Source organism: Gobius niger (genome assembly GCF_951799975.1).
Source record: "Gobius niger genome assembly, chromosome: 20".
NCBI classification, from domain to species: Eukaryota; Metazoa; Chordata; class Actinopteri; order Gobiiformes; family Gobiidae; genus Gobius; species Gobius niger.
Window position 1 is genome coordinate 27,042,560 of NC_136871.1, and position 10,466 is coordinate 27,053,025.

General features: G+C 41.4%; 2 protein-coding genes across 3 annotated transcripts; both read left to right on the forward strand.

Moving 5' to 3' along the window:
* The first annotated feature begins 1,797 nt into the window (after positions 1-1,797).
* rft1 (RFT1 homolog) lies at positions 1,798-8,565 on the forward strand. 2 transcript variants are annotated; one of them, XM_079579189.1, is made up of 10 exons: positions 1,798-2,516; positions 2,597-2,643; positions 2,746-2,862; positions 3,414-3,705; positions 3,780-3,914; positions 4,002-4,262; positions 6,871-7,015; positions 7,104-7,209; positions 7,287-7,536; positions 8,240-8,565. In XM_079579189.1, the coding sequence occupies exons 1-10, from the start codon at positions 2,454-2,456 to the stop codon at positions 8,402-8,404; spliced, it is 1,581 nt and encodes a 526-aa protein (XP_079435315.1). In that variant the 5' UTR covers positions 1,798-2,453; the 3' UTR covers positions 8,405-8,565. The 2 variants fall into 2 exon arrangements, with proteins under 2 accessions (XP_079435315.1, XP_079435314.1); XM_079579188.1 differs by having other exon boundaries at positions 2,186-2,516; positions 2,597-2,682.
* Positions 8,566-9,215: 650 nt separating this feature from the next.
* mustn1a (musculoskeletal, embryonic nuclear protein 1a) lies at positions 9,216-10,438 on the forward strand. Its single transcript, XM_079579468.1, has 3 exons — positions 9,216-9,337; positions 9,407-9,527; positions 9,862-10,438. Exons 1-3 carry the CDS (start codon positions 9,329-9,331, stop codon positions 9,948-9,950), a joined length of 219 nt encoding a protein of 72 aa, XP_079435594.1. The 5' UTR covers positions 9,216-9,328; the 3' UTR covers positions 9,951-10,438.
* The last annotated feature ends 28 nt before the right edge of the window (positions 10,439-10,466 follow it).

Below are 10,466 nucleotides of genomic sequence, written 5' to 3' on the forward strand. Positions count from 1 at the left end.
GTCTGGCCAGTTTACCACAGTCTGACATAAGGGAAAAGGTACACCGAGCTCTACTTTTGAATCTACCGTCTTGTACTGTCACTTTAGTTGTTGGCTGCATGTTCAAAAACCTCAAAACTATAACTTTTTATTTTGTCTTTCAACTGCCTTGAGTTCTTAAGTAACAGCAGAAATCATGCCTGACTAATATTGAGAAGTTGTGGTTTTGCGGTCCACTTAACTGTGCCATAAAAAGAACAAAGCTGCATAGCAAGTACTGGGTATAGTCGTATTTTGACTGGAGTGAAAAATATGCTGTTAAACTTAAGGTACAATGATTTTAAAAGTGTTAGTGTTACTGAGCATCTGTACATAGACATTGTATATGGTTCTACTGTCTCTTGTTACTTGTATCATGTATATTGGTAAGATAAGGATGTACTTTTTTACTGTCTCTGTCTTTTACATCTGATTAAACAACCATCCACACCCAAGTTGCTAAGCTTTGTTTTGGTGTTTGCTTGGATAGAAGAATACAATATTGCGTTATTGGGGAAACACACAACAGCACTGATGATACTTGGTTATAATGGTTCTAAGCAGGGCAGTACACTGTTACACTAGAAAAACTATATATATATTTTAAATATGTGCACTACTTATTTTATTACAGTACATGATGTTTTTTCCACTTCATTTCCAATTGTAAACATTCTTACACCATCATATACAGTATATGTTTAATCAACAAATTAAAACTAGGCAGCAGAGAGAGAGAGAGAGAGAGAGAGAGAGAGGTAAAATATGCAAAATTACACTCACTTGTACTTGTGTATATGACTGCAATCTTTATTATTCTCAGGCATATTAGCCCAGTCCAAAATAAGTGCCAATAACAAGTGATAAGTGAAAGAACAATCTTGAAACATTCTTATATTCTGTATTGCATTTACAGTAGACTGGCCTCTTTAGCAGTAGATTACTGTAGTATTACAATTCCAACACATTCTTCATTGTACACTCTCGTGGCAGTATCATAGCTCTTCTGTTACTGTTTCTTATGTGTGAGTTGTTAAACTTTTTTACTTTACAGAGTGAACAGCTGTAGGGTCATACTGCTGAGTGTAATATTCTCATATGTGAATCTTGATGAGTCTTTTGAGAAAAAGTGATATTACAGATAGTACAGCTGTACGGTTTATCGCCTGTATGAGTTCTTTTGTGCACTTCCAGATTCGATTTTTGGCTAAAGGATTTCCCGCAGAATAGACAGCCGTAAGGTCTCTCTCCTGTGTGAGTCCTCATGTGTTTTTGGAGGTAACCTTTATGGCCATATGTGTTATTACAAAACGGACAGCTGAATGGTTTTTCACCTGTATGTATTCTCCTGTGTATAACCAGACTACCCTTATGGACAAATGTTTTCTCACAGACTGAGCAGCTGTAAGGTTTCTCTCCAGTGTGACCTCTGATGTGCACTTGTAAATGCTGTTTAGTCTTAAACCTTTTTGGACAAAAGACGCACTGGTGTTTTCTCTCAGCTCCTTGGTCTGTTCCTGGAACACTTCCATTGTTTACAGTGACAGTCTCCAGTGGCACAGACTTATATTTGGGGGAGAAACCTGAGGTTTGTGCTGCTGTACAAGTGTCCAACTGTGCATCTGAACAGCTGAGTAGAGGTTCATAGTCTTCATCGTTGTCAGTGTCCGAAAAGTGCTCAGTTTTATGCGTTTCTGACCTGACGTCCTCCCTCGGTGTTCTATCTCGGTACTCAATTTGTCTTTGCTGGAGCAGTGGGGGCTCTTTTCTCCTCACATCGAACGTACTGGACTCTGGGAGCAGCATTGGCAGCGGCTCTTCCTCTTGTTTGACGCTTTGTTCATCTGGCTCCTCTTTAAGATGAAGAATCCCTGTGCTGTCCTGCTTCAGAGTGTGGTCAGGTGGACATAGCGTGGAAGGCTGATGGTCCAGGCGTTGCAGTTCCCCCTGGTTCTCTTTGGAGCGACACAGTTCCTCCTCGTACTCCGCTATCGTGCTTTCGAAAAGCGTAAATATCTCTTCAGCAGCCGCAGCCAGCCGCGCATTCACCAAAGCTCTCAACGTTTGGCGTTTTGACATTTTTACAAACCTGTTTAAGCTTCAGCTCCGGGCGGAGACCATAACTGGAAGTATAATTCACTGCGCCCTCTAGCGGCACATGCGCGGAACGTGAAACTATGACACGTCATGGCGCGCATTGGTAACGTCATCACGTAGGACTGTGTACGGAAGTAGCTCTGAATTCATCCTCCTCCTGCCAACTCAACCCATGAATTACAAACTAGTTTTATTTATTTTCTAGTCCTTAAACACCCACTCAAACATGGGGAATTGTTCGAGTTGTTCCTGACTGTTGTTAAAAGGACTATACTATCTTTATCAATGAAACACTTAGGTTTTTAACGTTTAATAATCGTGGAAAAAATTGTTCAAAAATGAGCACCGAAGATGTACTACATGATGCGTCTACTTTGGCGTCCTATAATGTTTTACTGCAGGTAAGTGAATGTAATATTGCCTTTTAATCGTGGGTGAATGTTTCCCAAGATGGTTTCTTTCTTTTCTGTATCTCATTTAGGTGATGTTTCGTGTGCTCACCTTTTTGCTAAATGCGTTCACTCTCCGGTTCGTGTCCAAAGAGTTGATTGGAGTTGTGAACGTCAGGTAAAGGATTAATAGCTGACTGTCATGTCTGCCTTACCTAACACTATCCATTATGTTTTTAAGGCTCACCTTACTGTACTCCACCATAGTATTCCTGTCCAGAGAGGCTTTCAGGAGAGCCTGTTTAAGTGGAGGGGCCAACCACAGCTGGAAACAGGTCATCAACCTGCTATGGCTCACGTGGGTATCAATGGGACATACCTTTACATTATGAGGTCTTGAAAGACATTGTTCAGCAGCAAAGTTAAGTTCTACAGTAATGGCAGGGGAACAAATCTTCACAGATAGTATGCTTCTGATGCCCTATTACTAGTTGCACTGGTTTTACCTGTTTACTTATAGGTCAAAGATTACAGTTGTTAAAGCAGACATCACTTACTATGTATGTATTAAAATGGGGTGATAATTTTGCGATGGTAGTGAAAAGCTGAAAGTGTCTTTTAAGTTGTGATCATTTTATCAGGAAGGGTTGGCAGAATAAAATCTCTGAGAAGATAATGAATCAACTTCTCCCAGGTTAGACGGGCTGAAGCAAGGATATGAACCACCAACTTTTCATAACCTGAAAGAATGCCTTATAATCACTTAAAGTACTTTAGCCTCAGACGCAGATCTTGCTCTTTTCTTCCTTAATTAGTACAGATAAATTGTTGTATTTATTTTAAACATTGGAACTGTTCAGTTCATGTATTTTCTTTGAACAAATCTCATCACCCTCCCCTCTCTTCCAGGTTACCACTAGGTGTTCTATGGGCAGTCCTCCTTGTGTGTGTTTGGTTATGGTTCCTGGAAGTCCCAGACGCCCAGTCTGTGCCTTATTACAGCCCAGCCGTGGTGCTGTTCGCTCTGGGAGGAGTTCAGGAGCTGCTGGCTGAACCTCTCTGGGTCCTGGCTCAAGCCCATATGTTTGTCAGACTCAAAGTGGTCTCTGAAAGTTTAGCCATGATCGCGAAGTGCAGCATCACTGTGGTTCTAGTGGTGTTTGCGCGCGAATGGGGGCTGTACATCTTTGCTGCTGCTCATGTCAGTAATGACTAATAACTATTATTTAAGCCGTTAATGTAATAAAGTATTCATAACCTCGTTGTTTTTGCCAGTGTGTGTATACAGGGTTCCTGGTTCTATGTTATGTTGCTTATTTTGTCCGTTTCTTGGGATCGAAAGAGGCCTATGTGAAGGGTTTTCCCCTGCAGAGTGTCAGAGAGCTACTTCCAGGCAAAACCATTGGAGAGGTAAATAACAAATTATAAGAATAGTATTTATTTATATTCCTCCTATACATATTTATTATTGTTTGTTCTCTTCATCCTCATCTGTAGCCTCTGATCGACTGGACTCTGGCCCGTCTGACCTGGAGTTTTTTCAAGCAGTCGTTCCTGAAGCAGATCCTGACAGAGGGAGAGCGTTACGTCATGACCTTTTTAAACGTGCTGAGTTTTGGAGACCAGGGCGTTTACGACATTGTGAACAACCTGGGCTCCATGGTCGCACGCTTCGTCTTTCTGCCCATCGAGGAGAGCTTCTACATCTTCTTCGCTAAAGTGCTCGAGAGAGGGAGGGATGTCAGGAGCCAGAAACAGGTCGGAAGAAAGATACAGAAAGCATGAATAGAATAGAATAGAATAGAAAAACTTTATTGTCCACCATGCACAATGATGGCAGAAATTTGTCTTTGGCTTGCTCATACATTCCACTCATACATTCCAATACATTTAAAATCAGTTCATTATAAAAATCGGTTCACTGCAGACACAGCAGCAGCAGGTTCACTACATTACGAAAAGGAACAGACTGACTCAACGACATTAGTACTTACAACTTATTTAGCTCCTTGATGGCAAAGGGAACAAAGGAATTCCTGTACACATTTTTCTTGGCACAAGGAAGTCTGTATCTCTGCCCTGATGGAAGGAGCTCAAAGTGATGGGACAATGGATGGCTATCGTCATCTGTGATCTTAATACAGACACGGCGCACTGCTTTACTATAATGCTGAGATAAACTGGTTTGTTCTTGGCCTGTTATTTTACTGCCCTGTTTAACAACTCTGCCAAGTTTAGCTTTGTTTTTGACAGTTAAATGACCGAACCAAGAGACTATGTTAAATATCAGTACGCTCTCAATTAAACACTGATAAACCCTTGATAAGATGTGGTCACTAACTTCAAAACCTCTCAGCTGACGCAGCAGGAAAAGCCTTTGCTGAGCTTTCTTGTAAACACAGTCAGCATGTTCGTTAAATGTGAAAGAATTGTCCAAAATTGTTCCCAAATATTTGAATGAGTCCACTTGCTCTACATCATGTCCGTTTAACTGAAGTGGTTCGAACAGTGGATTTGACGGCTCCAGTTTCCTTTGGCTGCTGAAGCACATTTCTTTTGTCTTGTTTACGTTAAGTTGAAGGTTACTGTCCCGGAACCATTTCATAAGCTCGACTGTCGAGTTTACATAGTGAGCCGCCGAGTCAATGTTGGTGAGACGTGCAACCAATGCCATGTCATCAGCATATTTGATTAAGGTTAAAATGTTTGTGTCATATCTGATTTCATTTGTGTATATTGAAAATAACAGGGGCGATAATATGCACCCTTGAGGCAGACCTGTGTTTAGCGTTAAACTGTCAGACATCACATTATTAACTTTGACTCTTTGGGGTCTGCTGTAAAGAAACTCCTTCAGCCACTGAATAATGGTGGAGTTTACCCTGAGATGAGTCAAGCGTGTGAGCAGTGTGTTTATGTTCACTGTGTTGAATGCGGACGAGAAGTCCATGAACAGAATGCGCACCCAAGACTTAGGTTTGTTGAGGTGTTCAGTCACTGTCTGGATGAGAGTCAAAGTGGCGTCTTCCACCCCCCTTTTGGCCCTATATGCAAATTGTAGAGGATCCAAATGTCCCTGAAGTGTCAGCTTTAGATGGTTGCATATGACTCTCTCCATACACTTACTAAGTATGGGGGTCAGGGCAATGGGCCTGAAGTCTTTCATGTCTTTGGCTCTTGCAGTCTTGGGAAGAGGGATTATGGTGGAGGTTTTCCACACAGCTGGAACAAACCTGGTTTCCACAAAAAGCTGGAAAAGTTTGGTAAAGACTTCCCCAAGCTGCTGGGCACAGTGTCTTAAAATCCTTCCTCCCAGGCCGTCTGGTCCCTTGGCTTTGTGCGGGTTCACACTCTTGAAGACAGCCACAACGTCGTTCTTCATGATCTTAAACGGTGCGACGTCCTCACGCTGGATAGGTGGTGCAGGCAGATCCTGTTGTTGATCATAACGTGAGAAGAAGATGTTAAGTTCATTTGCAAAAGCCAAGGGATCAGTGTGATGTATGTCTGCTTTCCCTTGCTCCCGTCCCATCATTAGGTTGAGGCCCCTCCAGGCTTCCTTAACATTGCCATTACAGAACTTCTCCTCCACCTTTTTCTTGTATGCAGCTTTTCCTGCCTTTGTTTTACTCTGAAACTGTTTGTTCAAAAGTTTGACTTCTATGTAATTTTCTTGCAAAAATGCATGTTTCTTATGAATCAGTATTTGTTTAAGTTCTTTTGTTAACCATGGTTTGTTATTTGCGTACACTCGAACAGTGTTAGTTGGGATCACAGAATCTGTGCAAAAGCTTAAATAAGAAGTAATTGAGTCTGTGAGTAGGTCTATATCACCATTACAGCTGTCAAAAAACATCTCCCAATCTGTAGCCTCCATGCAACCCTGTAGTTGTTCTATTGCATCGTTAGTCCACCTGGCTACTGTTTTTGTTTCCACTGGGTGTGTTTTGAGCTTTTGTCTGTAGCATGCTAACATTAACGAAGCCTTTGTTGCCAACCAGATTTTGCCAACCGGTTTTGTCCTGATTTACTGTTTACTGTGGTACAATTTTCTGAAAAACAAATTACTTACGATTTGCGTTGTAATTGAATGGAATGTACCATGTTGAAATGGTTTAGTAAAATATCGCAATAATATCGTTATCGCGATATTGCTCACCCGTATCGCTTATCAAGTTTTTTTCAATGTTGAGCAGTAGCCCTACTTTATGCTCTGTGAACTGAATATCTATTTTTAAACATAAGTTGCTAAAAATGAAAATAAAATTTTCATTGCTAAAAATGAAAAAGAAAATAAATATCTCACGACTGTCACACCTGTGCAGTGTCTATTAAAAGCATAACTGTAGTGTCTTCATGATTGCAGGATGAAATGGCCATTGCTGCGGAGGTCCTCGAGTGTCTCCTGAAGCTGGTGCTGGTCATCGGTCTCATCATCACAGTGTTTGGATATGGATACTCTTATTTGGCTCTGGACATTTATGGAGGTTCTCTGTTGAGTAGTGGGACAGGTGAGAGGTATCTGAGTACAGTGCAAGTAACCAGCGATCATTTTCAAAGAAGTCAGACTATTTAGTTAGTTGCGCTTGTTATGTGCAGGGCCGAGTCTGCTCAGATGCTACAGCAGCTATGTCCTGCTCCTCGCTGTCAACGGCGTCACCGAATGCTTCGTGTTTGCCGCCATGAGCCAAAAGCAGGTTGACAAGTAAGTGATACGCCTTTTTCAATATCTCTCAATGATTTGATCTGTACAGCTGAGGTCTTTTTTCTTCTCTATGGCAGATATAACCTAATCATGCTGGGGCTGTCCGTGTCTTTCCTGCTCCTCTCATATGTGTTGACCTGGTGGGCTGGAGGAGTGGGCTTCATTATGGCCAATTGTCTCAACATGGGCCTCCGAATACTCCACAGCGTTGTATTCATTCACCACTACTTCAAATCCAGCCAATGGAAACCTCTGCGCGGTCTGCTCCCGTCACCACTGCTGATACTGGCTCTGGGCGTCAGCGCCGTGGTCACCGCATTATCAGAGGTAAGATTTATAATAGCTTTGGGATTTTTCAATGAGAAGTCAATCAGATTTAATCTTTGCATTAACGTTTTCATTTCAAGTGTTGCAAAATCAATGCGAGCGATCACTGTTATTGTTTACTTCCGCAATTTTCGACGGATGTTTTTGTGAATGGTCGGCAACAGCTGATGCATCCAGGCCTCTAACTCGGCTTTAGAAAAGGATCGATCTGTTACAGCGCAAGAGGAGCAATGCCCTGTTAATGCATATCGTTTTTGCTGATCATAGGATTCTTATCATTTGTTTAAAACTTAAAATGCCTACCACGGCCCCCGGATGTGACGACATCGCGATCGCTCGTATAGTCATGTCTCAAAGTGCCAGTTTTGAATACAGGTGATGTCACTTTGTGAGCGGTTCGTGCAGCGCTTTTTCAGCTGCACATGCAGCAGAAAGACCTGCTGATTCAAATGCACCACACTCTTATAAGGATTGACATTTATTTATATTTATTGTCCAGCCCTGCTGTAACTAACCAAACTGTTCATTTTGATCATCTGTTGCAAAAAAAAAAGAGCATGTTTGGCATTTCTGGTGTGTTTCGAGTTAAACAGCATAACCTGGAATTTTCCACAGTGTGCCAGTAAAAACAAGCAAAAAAACAAAAATGTGTCCACAAAATTGCGTTCAAAACTGAACTTGCCCTCTCTTCTGTCCCCCACAGTTTGCCTTCTGCTGTTCCCGCGGCTGGCTCTTCAGGCTGATCCACGTCGCTGTGGGAGGAGTGTGTCTGTGCTTTGTGCTCATCACTGTTTATGTCACAGAGACACAACTTGTACAGTTCGTCCAAACTCAGCTGCTGCCGCGATACAGGAAGAAAGATCGCTAGAACCAGGACAACCAAATACACAAGTGTTTACTGAAGATACTGAAAAAGGGGACCTTCTTTTTATAGGGGTTATTGGGACAATTTCCTCAATTGTTGGGGGAAATGGAAATGTTTTGTTTAATTTAATTATGTTTAAATAAGGAACATTCAGTAAATCTTTTCTATGGAAATCAAACTGGTGGACTTTGCTTTTAATGTAACACTGGACGGTTTTATTTTAGGAATGTCCTTATTCTCCGGGGAAATGTGTATTTTTAGTTTATTTGGTGTGGGTTTTTTTTTTTGCTTATTTATCTGGAACCATGCACATAGTTTTATTCTTACATAAGAAAAAAAGGATCTAGTACCAGATGTAGGTACTAGTGTCCATCTACAGTCCCTGGGCTGTTTTACCAGTGCAAATCCTGCTTGTGTTAACATCAGTGAGGCACATTTTTAAATATAAAGATAAGAGATAGGAATCTGCATAGCTCGTGTGGCTGTTGCTTCTCTCCCTCTCTAACAGTTTAAAGACATGTATTTCCCTTATTGACTAAAAGTGCTTGAGCCCGTCTTGGGCAGGTTTGACTTTTATAAACCATTTCTCTTCTTTTACAGTGTGTTAGTAGTACAGATTGGTTTAGTGTATTGTAATGTATTTACTTTTATATACATAATTGTGTTCATGTTGCCCACAATAAGAGTTTAGTTCTAGTTCTTGATATAGTTGTTCTACTGGTAGCAATTATTGTCCACATCTGGTTATTACGAGGCAGTAGAGGCGACAGCTCCCCATGAGAGACCAGAGGAAGGGCGGAGGAGGAGCATGTCCCGAGATTACATCATTTGTTAGAAACTTTTATTGCTTTGGAACTGCATAACTAAACTACAGGCTTCCCACTAGACGAGTAAAGTGACCCACTGCTTAACTCTCATTTCAACAGGATGTCTCAAGTAAGTTTCATTATTTTCAAGTAAAAATGATCCCTCTGCCAAGCAGAAATGCAGTATGTCCTTTTATAGCAAGAAGATGAGCAAGTGGAGCGTCCAGAGCTGACAGAGGAGGATCTGGCCGAGGGCAGGAACAGGCTCGGACTGACTGGGCCAGCAAAGAGCAAGACAATGGAAGTGATGGAGGAGTGCGGTGAGTGCACAGACAATGTAGTCCATATACTTGTGGTCTAGAACGTCTAAATACTGGGAGTATGTTGGAGGCATGTTGTTCACAGTGGACAAGTTTCCTGTATATAGAGAGAAGAGGTGAAGCGTGGTGGACTTTACACAGTGATTAGACTTTGTCAGGGAGATGTTATAGTAGCATTTTGCTGAAGAGCTGGCTAGTAGCCAAAATCTGAAAATTCACAAATACAAATTAGAAAGATAATGTGGTTCAGGAAACTCATGGCAAAATTGAAGTCATAACTCAGGAGAATGAAATGACTTCAGATTTAACAGTTGTGACTCGTTGCATTTTACAGAGAAAAAGGGTAAAACCGCCCCGTCTGTCTTCAGCAAAGCCCGGTCAGGAGGAGAGACGGTTCTCAACACCCGCCCAGTGAAGAAATAGACGAGGATTCACAACTCCAGCTCTCGCTCTGAGGAATTAGCCTCCTTATTTTTTTTTAATTGAAATTCACTTCAAAATATCACAAACAAATGCACTGTGCTCTATGCCGGTATAAAATGTACAGAGCATTATTTGGGTATTTTGATAAGTTACTGGTTTAGTGCTTTTGTCCTATAGAGCAGGAGTCCAAAAATTGACACATAAACAACTCGGTTACACCTATTGTGTGATGTTATTGCCTCTAATGCCACTTCAGGCCAGAGAAACATTTTCAAATCATGTTAGTGTGTATTTACAGTTTATTTTGAATAATTGAATAATAATTTTTTTATCTTGAAATTATCGAGGGACCCCATGAGGGGTCCCAACCCACACTTTGGGAACCACTGCTGTAGAGGGAATGCAGGTACTTTCACAGCATGGCAACAGTAGCCAAAAGAGTGTAAGATTCTACTGACTATTTCAATACACATTTTGAAGACAATCTTTGCCTCTATTGTTATGAAAATAAAACAT